Below are 23,521 nucleotides of genomic sequence, written 5' to 3'. Positions count from 1 at the left end.
TGTTTTTCCTCCTTTTCTTTTGGGCTGGTCTCCTCTGTCTCCTTTGCAGGAAGCAGAAGAGCTGAGCTTCCATGGGCAAAGATGTTAGTAAAGAAACCAGAGGGAGACTTCCAAAAGGGCTGGAGCACCTTGGGAACAGGAGGATACACCTTTGGGTGCCACAAGTGGGGCAGGAGCACCCCCTCATCAGAGTCCTGGGCCCCAAACCTCCACACTGGAGGCAGCAGAGCTGCCTGAGGGGTCTGGCTGTGCTTGTCAGTGGTAGGAAAGAGGGAAATAACTGGATTGTTAATTTGATTTTTGGCCCTCTTTGCACACTATTCCACACAGCTTCTCCAATTATCCTTGCCAGCAAGGAAGTGAGATCGACACCTTCATATTTCATAGTCTGGACACTGGTCCAGGCAAATGTAGGTGAAGGAAAACACCTTTGCATCAGGATAAACTTAGAACAGGCCTCCTACAGACATTCCCCTCTAATGCTGCAGACAAAAGCACAGGATGCATTGACCATACTGTGTACAAAAGATTTTTTTTTGATCTCTATTATCCTAGGAAAGGGGTAGATTTCAAGATGAATCAGCAGAAATCAGACTGTGCCATAATGTGAATTTAAAACAGATGTTTTCAAAGAGAAGGCAAGATGTCCCAGTGTCTTCCTCAACCTGAATTAGTATTTTTCCTGCGTGAATGCCAAGCCTTTGGATGTGTCAGTATGTTGACATGTTGCCATAGTTTGGGGAAAACAGTGGTTTTGGAGCCATCTTCCCATCTGCTGTGTGAAGCTGATCATCTCTCTGCACCCTCCTGGCCACTTCACTGAAAGCAATGGAGCCTCTGCCTTCCTGGTTTTCCAGGGTGAGGGCAATGAGAAGGGATTTTTCTCTCTTTCAAGGATCAAAGCATAACACAGAAGATGCCAAAAGATAAATATTTGACTTTGAAATGTGAAAAAAAAAAAAAAAGAAGAGGAAGAGCAGCATTGAGGGAATAAATCTCTCGGGGTGTCCTGCAGTGTGGATGTACATTTGTATTGCAGAGATAGGAGCTGTGGATGTGCTGTGTAAAGATGAGGGTTTTACAAGAAAATAGAATCAGTCAGGAGACCTCTGGGAAATCACAGAATGTGTGTAAGCTTTATGGCTTGTATAAAATTAAATGATTTTTTTTTTCCTTAGCAGTATTGATCCTTGTTCTTTTATTATTATTTATTATTATTATTTCTTTTTGCCACTCTCATTTGATTGTCCACATCCCGCTCTTTCAGGTCCCTGATTTGAATTGGTCCTATTTTTGTGAGACGGGCTGATAACTCTCATCTCTTGTCTCTTATGCTCTCAATAATTATAGGTCTCTCAGGAATGCCTGCCTTTGGTAGAAATTTTGTGAAGGTTTTGAAAGATTTTATTAGAAAACACTTGGATCCTGCACAATTATCAGTCCTGAAAGGTGCTGTGCCCACCTCCTCCAGGGGAAGGGCTATTGATCATCTCACAAAGGGAAGGCAGGTACTTGCAGAGGGAAGAGTTGAGGGTCTGGTTGCCTTTTCAACATCAATGATAAAATTGCATCTAATGGTCACCTCATTCACCTCAAACTCCACTGGTCTGCACTAATTAAGGGGGAGCAAGCAGCGCTGGTTAATAGAGAACACTGTAATTCAGCTTGTGCTGGCCAGTGATTGCAACAAGAGCAAAAACTCAATAACTGATTCAAAAGAGGGGCTTTGATCACCAGGAATATCTGGGGGTTTTGTTCCCTGATTGCAGAGCACACACTGCAAAACCCTGCCACTGTCAGTGGCTTGGATGTCAGACCCAAAATACCTTCTCCACCTTTAAAGCTGAGCTCTAACTTGTCAGGTCGTGCTTTAGAACACTGCAGATGATCATCACAATTGCGCCTTCTATTTTGCAAAAACCCTGTTCTGCTTGGCCATATGTGCCACCATCTTGCTCCAAGGTCCTATATATCCAGAGCAATCACATCCCACACTTAGCTGACTCTCCTTTTGGAGCAACCACCTTGTTCCCTCCAAGTTACACCCTGGTGTAGTTTACAGGATATTTTGCTCCCAGATCTATTTTAGATATCCATATGTCTGCCAGGTTTGGTTGCCTCTATCCAGGACAGTTCTTCACCACTATCAGAGCAGACTGTGCTCCTTCACACCACAGCCAGCCACCCTCAAGACGTGTCCTCTGTGCCATGTCACCAGGGCTGCAACACATTCCCTTTGCTCCTTCCACCAGTTCCAGGTGGAAAAATATACACACAAAATAATTTCATGGAGCAGTGGGGAGTCTCACAAGGGTAAGAGCCAATTTGGGTGGGGTGTGATGTGTTCCCTTCCTGGCTGATTCCCTCTATGGAGCATTATACATGGAAAGTGTGATGGAGACCAAATTTTGCAGACTGGCCTCAATATCAGGGTGGGAGTTGGAAACACATGGAGTTTTTTACTCCCCAGCCCTGTCTGGAGCAGCACATTACATCTGTGTAGACAGAAAGAGTAATCAGGGATCACTCCTTCCTCTGAAGCCTCTCAGGAGCAGTAAGAAAGTTCTACTGTACTCAGCCAGGCCAACTTTTCACACCCCATTAGCTCAGATGTGATGAACTTCACTTCTCATAACTAGTTCTGCTGATAGAGCTGACCAATTTATTTTCCCCCAGCTGAACAGTTTTCTCTTGCAGAAATGCAAATTCAGCAAAATATAATTTTTGTTGACATTTGTAATGGGAAATTATTGAAACACTTCATTTCCAGTTTAGCATTTGGCTGGTTCTGTCTCATCTGCCATGAAGTAATCAAAACCCAGCAGAGGAGCCCATGCCTCTTAAATCATTCACCAAAGTCTCCCTGTCCTGAGATTCCTGAGCTGAAACATGATGGAATGTTGCCTTTCACCCTAAACTTTGACAATGGTGTTTTCTGCTGAAGTTTAGAACTTTCCTCCTCAAAATGAAAATACTGTTCCAGAAAGCTGCATTTCTAGGGAGGGGAGGTGTCTTTCAGCAGCTGAATCACAGAAATGATAGCTTGACTCAAGGCTTTTAAAGAATTAACAGTTTCCACAACAAGACTCCCTCTTATGAAGCCAAAGCAGTGCAGAGAGGAGTTGGTACAGGGAGTCCTGCGTGGTTTAAGCTTTTTATAGTGACAGGTTTCTTTGCATAATATATTTTGGGTGAAGCTCCAGGTTTATTTTGTACTTATCTGATGTCAGAAAAGTATATATTAAGTCTTTAAAAAAAAAAATGAGGAGGGAAGGTTTTTTAATCAGCTTATTACAGCCTTCCATGTATAATAAAGCAGTTATATGGCAGTAAACCTGGAATCCTACAGGAGTTTGTTGTAAAGTGACAGATTCAGGTCAGAGCTGTTCATGAGCAGCCAGATTGATGTGTGATGCATAATGATGGGAGAAATGGCATTATTGTTTTACAGGAGAGCACAGAGAGGTGGGATATGCCAGGGCTGTTCGAACAGCTGGGTACCCTGGTCTTAAATACCTTGCCTCTGGCCAAAGCCTGATATTTCAAATAAATTAGAGCTATTCCACAACTGGTGAATAAAGAAGTCACACAGTAGATGTGGTTTTGGCTCCTTAGCTCCCTCCACCCTGGAAACAAACCCTGAATTTCCCAGTTAAATCTTGCTCCTGGAGGTACAGACTTTAAAAACCACTGACATGGGCTGGGCATGACCAACTTTTTTATTTTCTTTCTGCCACTGACTAACTGTGTGACCATGGACAACTCTTTCTGCCCTCTTTTGGGTTTAAAACAAATCCTTTTTAGAGCATGAGTTTGTCGTGTCTGTATCAACTAGTTGGCTTTTGTGCTATTTCTTGTTCTAAATTTGTTGGCCTTTATTTTTATTAACTGGATCCTGTAATAAATGCACGAGCAATGCTGACCTGAAGGAAATGCTGCTCACCCCATCAAGAATATCAGAGAGGTATAAAAACACCTTGGGAAAAGGAATATATGCAGATGACAAAAACAATGGCTCCTGTTCAACATTTCCTGAGGAGAGAGGGCAGCAAAAAACCACCCTAAAAAAAGCAGATGAAGGACTGGTCCACCTTTACAGGACTGACCCTTGAAAACCCACTGGGAACTTCAGCTGGTGCCACATGTATCTTCCTCTTAATTAGTGCTCTTCTGAGGAGCTTTGTGACACCACAGCTCCTTTTTCTTACGTCTCAGTAAAATGCCAGCTACTCTGGGGTCTTGGTGCACGACTGAGGTCCCTCAGTGCTCCATCAGACATATTAATTCTCATTAAGGAATGATGCAATTGGTGTTCCTTTGGACACGTGCTGGCTGTGGGGTGCACTGTGAGTGCTCATCTCGGCCTGAAAGGCTCTGTGCACGCTCCATCACAGCTCACTGCACCCCACCAGCTGCTGGGATTAAAGCAGTAATTCAGGCTGGCAAGTTGGGGGTTGATCTTGGGGCTCCCGGGCCTTTACAGCCCTGAGATCTGGGATTCTCCCTGAGCTCAACACGTGTTACCAGTTATTGAGAACTCTGAATTCCAGCCAAAAAAATATATGGGCATTATCTGAACTCTGAGGGGTTTGAACAGTCCCTTTGGCACTCATTCAGACACTCAGTATCTCAATCCACCGTGCTCAGCACCCTGCAGGACTGAGCCCTTCACTAATCCTTCTAAACCCAAGTCTATTGACTTTCAAAGCAACCCGTGAGGGTTTCTTATCTACATTTCCTGAACAAGCTGCTTGCTTAAGCTGAGCCTTTTTGCATTAGTCTTCAACCAGAGTTGATTTTGAGCAATGAACATGATTAGATTTTCATATCAAGAGAGAACGAAAGCATGGAGATGGTTCACGGGTATCCTGGAGTAAGGCAGGAGTGATCTACCTTAATTGAGCAGCTTGTAAAAACACAAAAAGATCAGAATTAATGTCTAAATCCAACTGAGCCAATATCCAGGTTTTGCTTTCTTGTCCTGGAATGAATCTTAACAGAAGCCTGAGTCTAAATGTCTTAGGGAAGCCAGATCTCAGTTATCAGATGCATGACATTTGTATAATATGATCCTGTCATCACACTGCAGAACAAGATTCAGTCCCAAGCTACACCCCAGCCCCACAAAGGAGGAGATGCTGCCTGTTGTCAAGGAGCCTATTCCAGAAAAGAGGCTGAAAGGAGGATTGCTCCATCTCTGGAAAATTTTTATCATGGAGTTCACTTTGCCCCAAAATCAGGCAAAGGCAGTTCTTGCAGGCTTGGCCTGAGCACTGGGGTGTCACAAGTCTGAAACCAAACCCACAGCGTGGCAGCTCATCATTGTACATCTTTCTCAAGGTCACTCTCAGTGCCTGTGAGAGCAGGGCAGTCAGACACCAGGAACTGTCAGTGGAAATTAAACACACCTGGAACAACAATCCCTGCCCTGGCATTTCTCCTTGTCTTCATACAAAGGTCAGTCTTAAGGCTGAGACTCCAGACAGACTCTGGTCACAGTTCTGTGCAGGTTTTGCACAAAAGTCCATCTTGGGCTTCCTTTTCACACCTCTAAAAATCAGGTGAGCCCTAAACTGACTGTGTCTATTGAAGTGACAGGACTGTATTAACCCTGTGTATGACCAGGACCAAACACAGACTTGGATTGTGATCAAAACCTCAAAACCAAAATTAAAAGATAAATAATATACACATACCAAAACTCAACAAAATATATACCTGCAAATAGAAATACAGAAGGTATGAGATGTGTTTCTCTCTCTCTTGTATTCCTCACCTGAATTTATCAGCACCATAACCCAGTTGCTCTTCCCTCTGTTCCTGGCAGCATCTTCCAGAGCTCCTGACCTTCAGCTCCCCTTGGCACACCCTGTTTAAGGAGATCTGTGAGCGCCTTGGAAAATCATCCCAGTTGAACCTCTTTTTCCTATTTAGACAAATCTATGTTCCAGACAGCATGACTGACAGTATTAAAACACAGGGTAATTCAGATTCTCAAAATGTAATATCCATCCCACGTGTTTCAATCACAAATTCCTGACTTTAAGTTATTTATTTTTTTTAGACCTTGTTTAAAATTTCAGCCAAAATAATTCAGTTGGACATTTTCTACTGGAAGCTGTTGTGTATTAAAAATTAAGGTATCTCACAGCAATTTATCACTGACAAAAACATCCCTAATAAACAGAACGAGCTGGTGTGCTTTTCCCATTTAATTTTACTTTTTTTTTTTTTTTGCTCAGTTTGATTTAGTTGACTTTTTCGGTGGCATTAAAATATTATTTTGAGCTGTGCTTACATGATGTGTTGTTATATATAATATCTAATGGGCTGGCTTTGTTCATTGCTGAGCCAAAACTCAGTTTTGAGGAGATGATGAGAGACAGGATGGGCTTGGGGAGTGAAAGGAGTCCTCCCTGAGCACTGAGGTCAGTAATCCAATTTCTTTTGTGCCTGTTCAGGGTCACCTCACCAGATCTCAGTCCTCCACAGATTCCACTGCCGTGATTATTTTTTCCAGCAATACCTTTTGTAGTTCTCCTGGGGAGGAACCCATGGCCTGTTTTTTCTAGGTCTCTACACAAGGTCAAATTTCCTTCTTGTCTGAAAAGCAAGTGCTGGAGGCCAAGAGGAACCCCCTGACAATTGCACTGCTGTACAGATAAACACTAAGGATGGGGACACAAAATGGGGTAACAGTACCTGGGGCTGTTCCTGTAGGTGTCTTTAATATTCAAGGGGCACAGAATTGTCTAATTTGCTTTTTTTCTTGTTACACAGAAGGAAGGTAATTTTTCGTTGAACATTGTGCACTCATCTTGCATCAGGTCAGAATTCAGGAGGAAGGACTGAAATTTCCAGCAAGGTTTTCATACAGCTTTTTAGTCCTCACTGTTTTCCATATTTATTTAGTTTACAGAAGAATAATAATCTCGGTGACATTAAGACAAGGCAGTTTTAGCTTATGGGAAAAAAGGTTAGTTGTGAGGAGGTGTTAATTGATAGGTAGATTAGAAAAAGTGTCTTGGACAAGAAGGTCTGTAATCTGAATGGGTCCAGCAGGGCTAATGTGTGATTTCAAACTTTCCAAGGTAGAAAGAACATGGAAATGTCTCCCTCATGACTTTGTTTCGTGTTTCTCCCGTCAGCCTCTCCCCCAACACACACACCAGACCACCCTGCCCTCTCTCTGCTCTCAGAGAGGGACCTGCAGCACCCAACCCTTGTGCCTTCCTTCCAAGGAGGGTTGATTCCTCAAGGGAAGTGCTCTGGCTGGAGGCAGGAGCACACAGCTTGGGTTGCCTCTCAGGGTGTCTCCTGCAGCTCTGGCACTGAGCAGCCAGGCTGGGCATCCTGCTACACCCTGGCACAGGAGGCACCATCTGCCAAACCTCCTCCTGAGCAGCACTTCAGCAAGTGGGCTAAACACTGAAAAGAACATCCCACCCATGGCAGCTGAAGTCCATCACAGCTTGCTCACACGATTCTGGCTCTGGAGGGAGGCTGGGCAAGTGGCCAAGAAGCCTCTCTTACTCGCCCATGTTGCTCTTTGGGGAAAGGGAATCCTGGTTTGGCACGGCCAGAGATGGCTCTGGGCAGCAGGGCAGCACCAGGGAGTGTTGGAATTCCCTCATCCCAGGTGCAGCCCAGCCAAGAAGATGGAACTGCATTAACTGGGTTCACCAGGGAGTGGTGGCTGGTCCTGGTTTCTTTGAGGTCACTGGTGTGTCATCAGCTCCAAAAGCAGCAGATCTCGTGTTTTATCTGCAAGGGGAAGGGAGGGGAAGGTTTGGGAAGGTTGGGGAGGGAAAGGAAGGTTTGGGAAGGTTTGGGAAGGGAAGGTTTGGGAAGGGAAGGTTTGGGAAGGTTTGGGAAGGTTTGGGAAGGTTTGGGGAGGTTTGGGGAGGTTTGGGAAAGGAAGGGTGAAATGGTCTCCATGCTTTTTTTATTTCACAGGCTTCCTCCCTTGTCATGCCCTTTTGTTATCCCCCCTCCAAGAGGACATTTCTGCTCCAGAATGTGGTTGTTCTTGGAGCAGTGGAGGGGTCACTGGGCCTCACTGGGGGGGTCACTGGGTCTGTGCCCTTTGCCTCTGAGGAGGGCAGAGCTGCAGAGGTCCAGATTCTTCCTGATGATTCCATGCAAGAGCTAATTAATGGCCTGCCCATGTTTCCATGGCAACTCCCTGTTGTGCTCTTAGCCCTGATCCAAATGGACACTCTGTACACTTGTGCAGCCATAGCATCAGCATGTTAATAAGACTTGCTGACGTCTTTTGCTTTCTGCCACACCGGCTGGTAGGTCTAAATTTGAATAATTTAAAAAGAGCACATTTCTTGGTAAGCTCCCACTGCATTCCCTCATGTGACTTGAAGCAATTGATCCCAGAATTCTTCTGCATTTGAAGGGAAGAAGCAGGTAGGTTCTGCCCTTTTTGCCATGCTTTGGCTTTGGGACACCTGGCATCTGGCTTTCCTGGTTTTCTCTGGGTTATTTGGAAGCTCCAGCTTTCATGCAGTTCCTGATTTGATGACAAGAAGGGACAAGTATCTGCCCTGAATTGGTAGGACCATCTCTGCATTAGCTGATCTTGACAATCCGATGGATTGCTCCCTAACTCCTTCTTCTGTAGAGGAAGCTGGATTTCATTCTCATGCAGTCAGAGGATAGTTGCTGTTATTTGAGAGTATGAATATCCCTTTTGTCATTAAACTCTACAACAGTATCTACTGATCATGCAGGATAGTGAATGTAGTGTTATGTGTGAAAGGATTCTCTGGGTCCCACCTAATTCTCCTCTATTAGTTACCCTCCATTCTAATAATTGTCTTGAGAACCACCTTTTTCTGACCAAGTGGAGTGGCCCTGGACATAATTTGCTCAGAAGCCCATTGACACCATTAACAGCACTGGTGTGGCCTCTCCAGGGGCACCTGAACTGCTTTCTCTTGTTGAGACAGAAGTATCCCGGATGCTTCCACATCTCTTACTGCCTGCAGAACAAATTCCCTAAAATCTCTGGGATCTGTTTCTGGATCTGGCTCTCACAGCCTGTCCCCCCACCTGGGGAAAAGCTTATGGGACTGGGCAGTGGAAGAAGAGCATGTGCCCTCTAATTTATTTCCTGGCATCAAAGGCATCATCCAGGCCATGTTTGATTGAGTTGTTTGGTTTTGGTTTTCCATTTTCTCACTGACATAAAATTTGAGCCCAAAATGGTGGTTGAGCTGCCAAATAGCTGCATTTCCCCCTGCACTAAAGGACATGGGAATTTATTCCTGACATTTTGGCTTCATTCCTTCACAAAATTTCATCTGGCCATGCTGGCACATGGCTCCCCATTGCTGTGCTGATGTGCCATCATACCCAGGTGCCATGGTGCACCACCAGGTACTCCCAAGGCGAGTTCCACGTGCTGACAGCAGTTCTGTGCCAAACTTCCTTCTGTCTGTCTCCCTGCACTGGTTTTCCACACTCCATGGGAACTTCATGATGGGAATATTGGCTCATGTTAGTGCCTCTCTAACCCCACACTGTCCACTGACTGGGACAGCAAGGATTTAACGTTGGGTTGGCACCCAGTGTCTCTCTGAAGATTTATGGAGTTGCCCCCCATTAATTCTGAGGGCTGCTCCTCCCAAGGCACCATTAAAGATACATGAGGGCAATTGATTTGATCCCTAACAGTGCCACAAATACCAGGCAAGATTTAGGTAATGTGTTCCTAGTTACCCACGAGATCTGAGATTTAATTGCAGCTTCTTTGGCTTTGAGTCACTGGAGCTGGGTTCTTATCTCAAAGGAAGGAAATTTATCGAATTAATTTCACTTTGTGTTGGCACGGCCACTATTCCCAGCCATGAGCAAATCCCATCATTGCATGCAGGCTGCAGCTCAGGCTGGAGGTTGCTCATAAGCAGTATTCAGTATTTTTAGAGCAATAACCATAGTTCTTTTCAGTGTCAGCTCTTTGGGTCATACATGTAATTTAAACAGTACATTTCTATTCCCTGCTTAGATGGATGTAACTGTCAGGAACATTATTTCTACTCATAATTACAAATTTGACATTCATTTCCCATGAATACTCTCTGCTATTTGCTTAAAACTACCCTCCATGCATATTACTGCTGGTGAATTTTCTCTTATCAGAAAGCTGAGGCAGAAATGGCACATCTATAAAGAACCCTCTTTGAATGGTGGGGTCTGTACTATAAACCTCTTCTACACAAAGCAAAGACCAATCAAAAGGAAAAACAAACACTGGGGAAAGTAGGAAACCTTGTGACCTCATGTGTGGACTGACCAGGAGAGAGATGAAGAGATCTGGATGCAAGTTAAGGAAAACAAAGTTACTACTAAAGGAAATCAATGGATGTCCCTAGAAATTGTTGTTTAATTCACCCAGCTCTTCTTCTGATACATGAACTCCCCCACCTTTGGGCAGGCAGATAGGGACTGATGTGTGCTTTTGTGACTAGGACTTCTTTTGGGGTTTTCCTGCCCAAATAGCTTCTCTTCTGCCCTCAGTAACTACCCAGATTGCTTCTCTTCTCCCCTCAGTTGGTAGCTCAGCAGGAGAGTTCAGTGAATATCTATTTTCCTTAAGGTGTCCAATTCCTTTGCAGGAAATTTGGATGAGCATCAACCAAAATCACAGGAATTAAAGTAAACCTGAAACCAAACTTAATTGCCCAAGTCCCTGGTGTCACAGGAGTAACACCACAATGCATTTAGGTCTTCCCAGAAGAACTGATGTTGTTCTCAGAATCTGAGCCAAAGCCTCCAAGTAAGGTCAACATTTCTACAAAGCTATTTTGGGCTCAATCGAATCAACGTGTTAAATCTTGAGCCAAATCTGAATTTTGTCTGATTGGTCTGTCCCTCCTGCTCAGGCCTCTTTTGCTTTGGGATACACCTCCAGGTCTCAAAGAGTCGGGATCAGAGATTTATTTCTCCCTTCTCTGAGGGCAGAAATTCCAGTCTCCCACTAGTACTTCTCACAATCAACTTAAACTAAAAAAAAAAACAGTGAAATTAAGAGAAACACCTCACTACTCACCTCTCACAGTGTTCAGGCTTCATCACCCAGCTCAGCTGATCCTGCATTCACACGCTTCATCCAAAATATTATATTTTTAAAATCCAAACACACGGGCACACGCATTCCAAAAAATGTTACCCACCTTTTAGTTATTTTAGTTCTTTTTTTGATAACTCAGTCCTTTTTAATTTGGCTTTATCCTTGCAAACTCAGGGTAGATTTGATTGTTGTGCTCTTCCCTCCCACCCCTCCCTTTTACTACTTTTGCATATATTTTAATAAAATGTTCTCGTATATTTTCTGTATTTTCTTTTTTTTTTTTTTTTTTTTTTTGTGGACAGAGAAAGTGTAAGTGAGACAAGGATAGTATTCACAGCCACAGAAACATAAGAAAGTAAAAGGGATTTTTCCTTCCCCAAAGAACAAAAATGACCTATGTACCCTTCAGTGTCTCCAGGTTTCCTTGGAAATGGATTCTCTTGCATTGTGCTTTGGTTTTGGTGGTGATGAGGGTTTCCCAGTGCTACTGGAAAGCCCAGAACCTGAGGCAGAAAGCCAATCTCAGGTTTGCCTTTAAGTCCAGGTTTATCAAAGTGGCGTTATGATTTTGGCTTTCTCTGCTTTAGGAACGCTACTGAAGTACCTGAAAGATGAGTGACTGAAGATTTACAGGTGTTGCTCCTCCAGCTCTGGCACCACTGAAGGCACCAGCAGCCTCATGCAGGGCAGGAACTCCAAGCTGGCAAAACATCCGAGGGGACCCAACACGCCCCATTTTGAGTGTTGAGACTCTACCTCTGGTGAAAAGTGTTCCAAGATGGAAATCCCAAAGTGAACACTCCTGAGACCTGCACCCACCCTCCACCTCTTATGTGTCTTCTCCCCAAGGAGGCATCAGTTTTACTCTCAAAGAACTGCCATCCCCACCTGTCCTCCAGCAAAGCTCAGCACAGGCTGCGGGAATAACTCAAGGTAAAGCTGGCGTAAATCTCAACAGAAGAAATCTCTTTTATCTTTAACCATTTACTCCCACTATAGGAATAATGGCAGCTCTTTTACATTTACATATAACTCTTGTTTGTTTGTTTGTTTGTATGCTTTGATTTTGTTTTTGTTCTGGTTTTTTTTTTTTTTTTTTGTATGTCTCTTTGTCTTGGCACCTGCATAGCAGAAAACTTTACAGTTCGTTACAGAAGTTTGCCCCTCTCTCTGCTCCTCCCTTTATTTACTCTGCTGCCCCTGAGGACTAGCAAGCAACACCCCCAAGGTCAAGAGAGAGTAAGGTGTTACCCTTTTATGACGGATTATAGAAATAACAAACATGCCTGACAGTTTTATACAGCTGCTAGAATGGGTTTAGTTTTCAACAAATGAAGAATTTCCTCTTTTTTTTTTTCCTCTTTTGTATATTAATTACATTTTACAAACCTTGTTTTTCCCCCCTTCTCTTTATGCTTTCCCCCCGCCTCTCGTTCTTGCTTTTTCAGGTTTGTTGTTTTTTTTTTTTTCCTCTTTTTTCTCTTTTTTCTCTTTTATTTTTGTTTTTTTTTTTGAATTTTTTTATACAGCAAAAGGATCGATTCACCAACATGTGTCCAACATGGATTAAGTCCGGGTTAGCAGAGTTTGGCCGTCATCTGGTCCGACTGTTTGAGGATCTCGGTGTTGTACAGGTCCAGGGCGTGGTTCACGCGGATGATCTCGCTGTTGGTGAGCTTCAGGCGGTGCTTGAGCATACAAGAGAACAGATCCAGCTGGGGCTTCCCCGGGGCCACGGGAGGCGCCAGTCTGTTGATTCGGTCCCGAATATCCAGCAGCAAGAGCATGACGGAGGAGGAGGAGTAGAACTGCCCGCCCTGCGTGTAGGACTGGTTGACCTGCTGCACCGCGCTGCGCAGCAGGTCGGCGTTGAAGCGCAGGCTGTAGCCATAGACCTGCACGTCCGAGATCTTGATGTAGAACTGGCGCTTGGTGGGGTCGGAGAGGTCCACGGGCCCTTGGCCAGTCTCGTTCCGCAGCAGGGAGGGCAGCCGAGTCCGGCTGCGCAGGTAGATGTGCACGGTCTCAAAAAAGGTTTTCCACCGGTTGCCCAGCAGCAGGGTCCAGTTGTAGCACTGGCTGTTTTGGAGGCGGATTTTCTCCCAGCGGGGGTAGCCGTACTCCCCGAAGGGCATGTTCCAGCCCTCCGAGTGGCTCCCGCTGAAGGGGTTGACGTAGACGAAGAACATGGGGTCCAGGCTGCTGTTGCGCATCTGGCAGATGCGCATGGAGATCCCGATCACCATGTGGATGAAGTCCATCCGGTTCTTGTTGCTCTTCAGGGTGAGGGACATGCGCTTGCGCCACCTGGGGTCGAAGAAGGTGTCCAGGCGGATCTCGTTGCTGATGAAAGTGGTGTGCACGTACAGGCGGGAGTCCATCTTCTGCAGCAGGTACTTCAGCTCCAGGTCCTGGAAGTCCAGGTCTGTCTCGAAGCTGATGAACTGCTCGCTGCGCTCCGAGTCCACGTTCTGAGGCTCGCAGCGACCCCGGTAAAGCTTATAGCCCTTGTTGCACGAGCCACAGAGGGAGATGTTGGCCAGGCTGCACATGGCACAGCTGTTGTTGCCCCCGATGATGCAGGGGATGGGGCGCTGGCACAGGCTGGTGCCGCCGTGGCAAACGCAGCTCCGCTGGCTTTCCAGGAAGGTTCCCCAGAACCCGTTCTCGTTGCAGTAGAGCAGGGACTGGACCCGGGTGAGCCACTCCTGTATCGTCCTGCAGGTGGGGAGAAGAAACCATTAGCACTGGAGGGCTTCAGGGAGTCCTGGGTGTTGGCATCTCACCAGAGCTACAGCGTTTTCTGGGATATATCTGAGGCAGAGCTCTCAGAACATCGATGCCCTGCCGTGGCATCTGGGAGCTATTCCAGTCTATTTCTAGACTGAATCTTTCATCTGCTGTTTACTCCTTTGGTGAAGAGCAAAAGCCTTCTAAGAAATATCTGAGCAGTTAGGACTGATCATCTGATTTCTCTCTCCTCACACTGTTCCAGGAGCTGAGACTGGCACAGTCTCCTGCCAAGGATCCCATCAGCACCACAGTGACAAAGTTCAGCCGTGGGAATGGAGCTGATAAAGCCATGCCAGAGGCTGAGGTGCTATCAGATATCACAGGGCAGCAGAACTCCCAGGCTAGCAGGAGAAAGCTCCTCTCCATGTCGTTGGCAAATAGCCCCACTCTCCAAAACCAGACCCGTAATGGGATAAGGGAAAGCCAGTAGTAACCTGTGCTTGTGGTGCAGAGCTCATAACAGCAGAAAGCAGGGTGGAAGTCAGGATTCATTGAGACAAAGCTGCTAAAATAGTTTCTCCTTAAAAAAAACCCCAAACTCTACTGCTAATAAACACCTCTTGCAGCCTCTCCCCTTAAAAGCAGCCCCGCTTGCCCACCCCTGAGCCCCACCACTCTCACACTTGCTGTATCAGCACTGTCACCTCCACACCCTGCAGCCCTGGAATGACTCCTAATGAGTGACACTGCAACCCGTGTTCACTTTTTGTGTAACCCACTTGCCACGTTGCTTTTTTTGCCCCCTCTCCCCCCTCCCCAGCGCCCCAGGAGAGCTCAGCACAGCGACTCCTTTCTCAGCAGCCTCAGCAGATCGGTCTGTGCAGCCGCTGCTCCCTCCCTCCGCCTTCCCCCCCTGGCTAATGAATACTTCATTGTCTCCCGTGGGCAGAAAGTTCCTGGGAGTGCTGCAGTGAGAGGACTGGCTAATGACAAATTAGGATTCAGCCCCTGAAGAACGGGAGGAGTGATTATGGACAGAGGCTCTCAGAGCTGGATTAGTGAAATTCGTGGCACCTGCATCGCCTGACCTCCGAATAATCATTAAGCTGTGGGCTGTATCAAAGAAGGCATTAAATGATACAGCAGCAAAGAACAGCAAGATGATTAGGGAGAGGGAGAGAGGGGAGGGATGAGAGTGTAAAACAGAGGAAAGCACTGGAAGGAAAGAAATAGCCAAGGAGCAGAAACGGAAAGAGTAGGAGAAGAAAGATGGGAAAATGTGCAGGTAAAAGGAAAAATGAGAGAAATGCAGGGGCAATAGGGATGGAGAAGGAAAAACTGAAACAGCTGAAAGAGAACAGGAAGAAAAGGAGTGAAATGGGGAAAAAAAAGATACAGAGTGAGGAAAAAGGACAGGCTTTAGCAGAAAAATTCTGAAGCTCAGATGTGGAAACACAATTTTCACATTCCTCCTGAGGCACAGGGCTGCCAGAGTCTCCTTCCCCTGTTCACAGTCAACAGAGCTCTCCTGCTACTGGAAAAGACAAGGTTGGCTGGGAAGCTTGGGAACAAGGCAGTGCCCTCCATAAATATCTGCCCTAGAGGGAGACACTCACAGCCCTGGTCCATAGGAAAAAATCCTCCTGATTCCTGGGACAGCTCTGCCTCGGAGGGGAGGGGACAGCACAGCACAGTGGGGCTGCAAAACACGCTGCTGGCATCAAGCAGCCCTTTCAAAACCATCCCTGAGGGCTGGGGCTCTTTCCTGCTCATGGGTGAATTTTTGCTCACTTTTTCAGCAATACAAATGTTTTACCCCATCTGAAGCCTCGTGGGCTCCTGTTTGGAAAGCCAGTCAAGTGCACCTGGATTTGTGCAGTGGTACTTTTACACAGGTTTTAGGTGTTGATAATGCCATTGAGTTCATGGGACAAGGACTGCCAGGCTATACAGCAGGGGACATGATATGAGTTAGAGTCAGGTGACCACATTTTGTCCATCTCAGGTGTGTTCTGTCCTTCTTTTATACTAAAAGTCAGCAGAGCAGAATGGGAAAGAAGCCTCAGCTGATATCTGGCAATTGAAACCAGTAAAATTCCTGTTTCCCAGATGAACTTTGTGGAGGAAGGATGAGAAATTGGGTGTTTTGTTACGTATGGGTATGTCTTAGCTTTCAGCAAAGACATAAGCAGGACAAAAAACTCCCCCAAAAATAAAAACAAGAAGAAAAAGAAAAAGGTGAGTACCCACCATCTGCTGATGGCAGCGATAAAGGACATAATTAAATGAAAATGCAGAATCCAGGGCAGAGCTGGGCATGGGCTGCAAACACGACAATGGGAAGTGTGATGGAGTGAGAGGGAGGAAAAGTGGTATAAATTACCCCATTTTGTCTTGCATCTGGGACAGGTTAAGAATATGCACAGGGGCAGCCAGAGCCCTCCAGCTGACAGGAGGTAACTTTAAAACACACACCTCTGATGGCTCAGGCTCCTGGGAATGTCCCCAGGAGGTGTTGGGGCAGAAGGAAGCTGAAATAAGCCACTGCTTAAAATGAAAGCCAGTAGCAGAGTAGGCATTGATTTTCATTTCAATTATTTTCCCTTTCATTAAGGAGCTGTCAGTTTATCTTTCTCCAACTTTGATGTCATTGCAGAACTTATTTTACCTAATGTTTGCTACCTCTGGAGTTCAAAGTATAAAGTGCTACAGCGTGTGATATTAAAAGAAGGAAAACTACGTCTTCAAAGGTCATTGTCAAGCAATTTTGCATTTAAGATCTTTGTCTTGCTTTATATCTTTATATATCTTACATTAGAAAACTGGAGAAAAGGAGGCTCAGGGGAGACCTCATCTCTCTCTACAGCTACTGGAAAGGAGGGTGGGAGTCAGGCTCTGCTTCCAGGGAACAAGGGACAGGACAAGAGGAAACAACCTCAAGCTGTGCCAGGGGAGGTTCAGGTTGGATATCAGGAAGAATTTCCTCACTGAGAGGGTGTTCAGGCATTGGGAGGGGCTGCCCAGGGAGGTGGGGGAGTCCCCATCCCTGGAGATGTCCAGGGAAGGGCTGGACGTGTCACTCAGTGCTCTGGGCTGGGGGACAAGGTGGGGCTCAGGCACAGGTTGGACTTGATGATCTTGGAGGGCTTTTCCAGCCTAAACGATTCTCTGATTCTACACTGAAAATAAATACTAAATGCAGGCAAAGCTGGAAGTGAGAGTTACTTTGCAGTGTTTTCTGGCTGTTCCTCGCTGGTCCCTGGCACTGCTGGAACAGGAACCAGGTTCAGAGCTGTTTCACCGTTAAAAACCAATCTGTTCTGACCAAAAAAAAGCGTTTTGCAGGACAGTGTTGGGCTTTCAGACCAGAAGCAGAGGTCAGATTACACAGAGAGGTGATGAATAATTTTTTTTCCTCATGATTTGTCATTCTTTGGGATTAATCAGGTCTGGGGAAGGGAGGAGGCTGATGGGTGTTTCATGAGACAAAGAGGTAACTGTTGTAGATGTGTCTGAGTCGATTAGAAAAACAAACCATGCCAAAATAAACAAACAACCCCCCATCAACAAAACAAAACACAAAACAAACAAAGAAAAACCCACAAACCAAAACAAAACCCCAGAACAAACAAAGAAAAACCCACAAACCAAAACAAACAAAAAAACTCAAAGAAAAAGAAAATAAACCAACCAAAAATCCCATCCAGCAGGAGAGATCCTTTCTTTTTTTTTTTTAAATTTATTTATTTACAAGAATAAAAGGTAAGGATTAAACAAGTTTTCCTTTACAAACTCACCTTTCACTTTCCAACCAGCATGAGCTGCTCTGGGGGTACTTTTGGGTTTTCTGTACAGAACGGTGAAGTAAAAAGTGCTATTTTTGTTCTCAGCATCTGCAAGATGTATTCTTAACTAATGACAATTTGGCTGGAGCCCAGAACATGTATAAGCCCTGCTCTTTTTTGGATGTTATTTCTATTTTACATCCAGTGTTTTAAAAAGCAACTACAGGTACTCATTACGCATGGAAGCTTTAACAACTGGGGAGTGGTTTCTTTTTTAAACCAACAAACTTGTCCCTTTTTTAAATCTGTAAACTTGTCTGGTTTTTTACAAAAGCAGTGCAGACCAAATATATCTGTGTCTATATATCTATACTATACCTCTATCTATATAACTGTATCTATCTCTCCTTCTTAGCTATTGCAAAAGGTCATGGAGAATCAGCCTAATTGCCAAAATCCCTGCTCTTCCTTTCTTATCTTTCTTTTGGAATCACCACCTCTCCCTTTCCCTCAGGACAATCAACAGCAATGCCATTTCTTTTTTTTACATTGCCTTGAATGCATATTTTAGGCTCTCTCTTTAATGTGTATTAAAGAGAGAGAGGCTTGCTTTTAACAGAACCTTTCCATCCTTTCAAAGCCACTCGCGTGTCTGATAAGCATCTGTTGCCCTGTGCAGCAACAATTAGAAAATTAGAGTATTTCCCAGCTCTGTGAGCAGAAAGGTGGGATGCAAACCTCCTCCAAGACAGAGCTGTCTCTGGAGCTGCTCCCCTGCCTAGCTACAGATGCACAATGACAAATAAGAAAAGAAATGATAATATGCCTGCTGATGTTGACTTAAACAAATCAAGCACATCAGTCAGTTAAAAACCCAGCTGCCATCATCCATTTCATCCTCCTTCCCCCAGATTTCATTGTAGTAGTTGGAGGCTCCCCTTCTGCTTGGCTGATTTTTTAAAATAGATGAGAAATGCTCAAGACATATTTATCTGAGTGTTTTGAAGCAACGTGGTTGGCTGGATATTTGCTCACTGCTGCTTCTCTTTGTTGTTGTTGTGGCACAACTAAAAATACCTCCTGGACATGGCTGAGCCTCCTCCAGCTCTTTTCCTGGTCAGAGCAGCTCAGCCACTTGGCAGGAATGGGCCAGGTTTAGGAAGCTCTCCAAAGACTTTTTTTTTATAATCTCTTACACTTAATAGATATTTCTCCTCATCCCTAGTAAGTCCATCAAATCTTTGTCCAGAAACATGAGATTTCTTGGTAATTAAAGAGATGTTAAGCCCTGGAAGAGTTTTCTCAGCTGCACAGTGATGAAATGAAAAGTCAGCGTGTTTAGCAGCCCGGGAGCTGGATGAGAACAGGTGACAACAGTCAGTCAGTCAATTTTCTCTTCAAACTAAATATTTAAGTAATGAAGGAAGTGAAAAAATATCCAGTTTCTACTAATACTAACTTCTGCTGACCCTTCCAAGAGAAGCATGGAAGAAAAAGCACTTGGACTAATTTCCCCCCCCCCGGATTTTCAGTATTATTTCACTCCAGACAGTACAGAAAGACACAGTAAGAGATGTTTATTAAAATCCACAGATGCAAGTCCCCAAAATTACTTGAAGCAAACAAACTCAGCTATAGGTGAGGGCTGGAAGGAGCCAGCAGGAGGGGACTATTCAGTATCAATAGTTGCTGTAGCTCTAATGGAAAATCTGCTCTCTCCATCTGGGAGAACCCTGCAAGGCCCCTGGTCAGTGTGGGTTTGCAGGTTCACTCTGCATTTCATAGGAGAAATGTGACGTATTCCAAGTGAAACTAAAGCTTCTCTTTCACTCTGGCTCTGCTCATTGAAGAGCACAACTCAAAACTGGACTGAAGCATCTTGTGCTCCATATGTTCACTTGAACAGCAAGTGAAGCCTTAAAGCTTGGCTGGGGTTTATGAGGTAAAACCATTAAAAAGCAGCTTAGTCTGCTTAATGTCAGCCCTGGAACAGTCACAGAATCACAGAATATGCTGAGTTGGAAGGGACCCACAAGGATCATTGAGTCCAGCTCCTGGCCCTGCACAGGACCATCCCCAAGAGTCACACCATGAGCCTGAGAGCATCGTCCAAACCCTCCTGGAGCTCTGGAAGCCTTGGGGCTGTGCCCACTGCCCTGGGGAGCCTGTTCAGTGCCCAACCACCCTCTGGGGGAAGCACCTTTTTCTAATATCCACCCAAAACCTGTCCTGACACGACTCCAAGCCATTCCCTGAGGTCCTGTCCCCGGTACCCAGAGAGCAGAGCTCAGTGCCTGCCCCTTCTCTGCCCCTCCTGAGGAAGCTGGAACTGCAAGGAGCTCTCCCCTCAGTATTCCTGCAGACCACTACAGAACAAGGGGCAGATCACACAGAGGGGAGGTGATTGTGCTCAGCTCTGCGACAAAGGTTACCTACACCTCCAGAAACTCCAACCCACTCCCAGATTTCACCGTTTCCCCCCAAACCTGCGTGTCTGCACACCCCGTATCCAACCACAGGCTGTCAGGATCACACCCAAGCACAAGCTGAGCTCCAGTAGCCCCCCTCCCCAGCCCCCCTGTCCCCAGTGAGGGATGGAGGTACCTTTCCCTAGGCAGCTGGTGGTTTGGGTTGTGCCGACAGCGGACACTGAGGCCAAAGAGTTTGCGGGCAGTGCGCTGGATCTTCTGGCGCTGGGCTTCCAGGGAGCTCTGCAGCAGCTTGTAGCGGTTCTGCAGGTCCCAGTCGTTCCCCCAGTGCTGGTGGATGCTCCCAATGGTCAGGAAGTGGTTGCTAGGTAGCCTTTTCATGAAGGATTTAAACTCATCTGGAAGAAGGCACAGAAACGGGGAGAAATGCAGAGGTTTCTGAGCTGTAAGGAGGTTACAAAGCTTTTAATTTGCAGGATGTGAGGCCATCGGTGAAAGTGATATCCAGTAATTCCCTGCTCTGTCAGCCTGCCCCAGGAACCCCCTAATTCCATGGCTGTTGCTGTTCCCATATAAGAAAAAACCCCCATACTGAATATCAAGGTGAAAAAACACAGTTAAAGTGCACAGGGTGGAGAAAAAAAGACAGCAACTCCCTGGAGCATGAGATTATAGTGTAGGGCTTATAAACAAAAAGCTGGGAGTTGTAATCATTGTCAGTTAAAGAGTTCTCATTTACATTGTTTTTCAGCTGTTTGTTGTTGAAGGTAAAGCACTTTGGCTGTGTCCTTAAAAAAAAAAGGAAAAAAAACCCCAAGCTTTCAAAATTCCCCAGAGGAAAGGTTTGGATTGTGTTAAAATGTCCTGCTTTCTCGTTTTTTAAAAAGGGCATTCCGATTCTTTTTACTTATTTAACTCCATTTGAAGTTAAATGAGTTGCATTATGTAACAATGGCAATAAAATAAAGTAGTTTGCAGGGCTCAGGTGAGAACAAAATGCATCAATTTTAGCCAAAGGGAAAAAACCTGATTGATTGAAAAATATATTGTTCAATGTTGGGGTTTGTTGCTCGTTTTTTTTAATTCCTTCATCCCATTTTCAGAAAGAAAAGAGGGCGATAGAAAAAAAAAAAGGCAAAAAAGGAGAGTTTGTAAAGGCTGATACCTTTGCAATGACAAGAAACAATCCATAGAATTACTGGAGAAAATCAGACCAGATAATTTACACCCTATAGTACAAAGTTAAAGATATTGGCATAAGAGATTTCCTGTTATTCATCAACTTGCAGTTCATGCTTAACTGCCTAACAAGGAGTATCAGGGCATTAGTCAGTACCAGCATCACATAGATGGGAAATGGATGTTCCCATCCTACTCATCACATGGTGGAACTGAGCACCTCATAAAAATAATCATCATCATTGCACCACCGACATCCGTGGGACATCTGCTTGTCTCCTCCGAAGATAACTTAGAGGTTTGTTTTTTTTTAATCATCCCTCAGGTTTTTTTTCACTCTATTTTTAATGTTGCTTTCAGTGCCCTTCTCCTCCCCAGAATCGCTCCTCTCCTGCTCAGTGCTCCTCTGGAACCATCACCACGTCTAATTGCTCCTGTTGACCACGCTGATTACTCCGGGTACCTTTCAGCAGTAAAAGCCTTGCATTTGCTTCCCACCCCTTATAAATCAATTCCCTCAAAAGCCTGTTTGTGCAGGAGCCCGAGCTCTTTTCCCCCTGATGATGAATGTGCTACATTTTTCATCGAGACGGGCGAGGCAGGAATTTCGGTGCAGTGTGCACATTTCGCTACCGCAGTGCAACGTCGGGGGGAAAACAAATGAGCAGCAAATCTGGCCAAATAAAAGCTGGATGGGGTTGTTTAAAATAAAAGGGGATGAGAGAAAAAAAATAAATTAAAAAAAAAAAACAGAACTGCTTTCAAAGCAGGATAGTTTCTTTATTATTTATGTATAAACTTCATAAATGTGCCCAGAAACCAAGAGTAAGGATGGGGATATTCCCTATTTCTGAGAATAGTTAATTCTTAACCCTGAGAATTTCCAATTAACTAATAGATCTGTTTGCATTTGTTGTTGTTTTAGTTCTCTGCACAGAAAATGTTGGTGATGGCTGGGACTACACCTCCCATGATGCTGCTTGGCCCCTCTTTTTTGCTGAGTCAGTCCCTGCAGGGAATCCCATGGCAATGACTCAGCATCACGTGTGGAACGGGACAGTGTCCAGCCTCTGCAGCAGAGTGGTGGCACCACAGTGAATTTATATGTCAGACATCTCTTTCAAAAATGAAACTTTCATTTTTCCAGTGTTAAAAAAAAAAATAAATCCCATTTTCATCAGAAAGCAATATTCTTGGGGGAAAAAAACACACACACACACACAAAAAAGAAACAAACAAATAAAACCCCACCTCATGACTTGATCAAAAGGGGTTTGTTTTTTTTTAGATTCAGAATCACAGAATTGTTTTGGCCAGCCACACTAAAATGCCAAGAATAAGGCAGTGTTATTGTTCTCAGTTTGCACAGGAGCAATGAAGCACAGGGCTAAAAACCTCTGAGCTGACTCAAAGCAGCATCAGTTCACTGCAGCCTCCTTGACTTTGAAGACGCTTTCCCAAATCACACCAACTCTTGATTTGCCCTGCACGATTTTTTTTTTCAGATTAACAGAGGATCCAACACAGCCCAGAAGCAGAATACAAATGTTTTAGGCTATCACCAGCTTCCTGTGCAAACGGTGTTTGCTTTCAGAGCACTCGTGTGCCTTTCAGTCCACTTTATTGGAAAAGCCTTCAGATGTCATCAGAGATTTCTCCTCTGCTGTTCATAATGAAGAAAATCCTCTAGTTATTGGGAATATTTATTAAAACAAAGAAGCAAAACACTAATACTACAGTCTTTTGTGATAGCAACTTTCATCTCAGAGGATAAGTTCACGCATGATGCAACAAAGTGATGAATGAGATGCAGCAGCTTTAGACATAAAGATAATCACTCCATCTAACCCTGCAAAGCCTCCAGCCCTGGGTGGAATATGGCTAGAGCAGAAATTGCACTGCAGGGTGTTGCTTTAACCTGGCAAATGAAAAATACCTTCCCCCCCCTTTGTAATCTCAAGAGGAGGGAGACTGAATATAATGATCTACCCCAGTCTTTGCTTTGGATCGAGTGCGACAAGGACAGAATGTCACAGTGAAGGAGGCACAGTGGGGCTGTAACTCCTCCCTCCATAGGGCTCTCACCTTCTCAGTGCCTGGGTTACACCTGGAAGGTGAAGGGGTTGATGGGTGGTGGCCCACTTTTGGCTCTTGAGCATCTTGTGGGAAGATCCTGTGCCAGAACTAACAACTGTTAACCACGTAACCAGTGGCAGAGCTGTGCTGGCAGCTCCTGCCAGCAAGTCTGGCTTGTGTAGGATTGAGCTGGCAGAAGGTTCTGAAATCCACATTTCTAGTTTGCCACCCCATCC

At 45.1% G+C, this 23,521-nt stretch overlaps 1 protein-coding gene across 1 annotated transcript in view; it reads right to left on the bottom strand.

The window, feature by feature from the left end:
- Positions 1–12,147: 12,147 nt before the first annotated feature.
- BRINP1 (BMP/retinoic acid inducible neural specific 1) overlaps positions 12,148–23,521 on the bottom strand; it is an 88,992-nt gene continuing 77,618 nt past the window's right edge. Inside the window, exons 7-8 of the mRNA XM_051807951.1 lie at positions 20,206–20,428; positions 12,148–13,801 (exon numbers count right to left, since the gene is read on the bottom strand). Coding sequence (XP_051663911.1) covers positions 12,661–13,801; positions 20,206–20,428 — 1,364 coding nt within the window. The 3' untranslated portion in view covers positions 12,148–12,660. The remainder of the gene's footprint in view (positions 13,802–20,205; positions 20,429–23,521) is intronic.

The sequence above is a fragment of the Manacus candei genome, unplaced genomic scaffold (genome assembly GCF_025592945.1).
Source record: "Manacus candei isolate 608988 ecotype Guabito, Panama unplaced genomic scaffold, ASM2559294v1 h1tg000071l, whole genome shotgun sequence".
Taxonomy (NCBI): domain Eukaryota; kingdom Metazoa; phylum Chordata; class Aves; order Passeriformes; family Pipridae; genus Manacus; species Manacus candei.
This window is presented reverse-complemented; position numbering and strand designations above follow the sequence as displayed.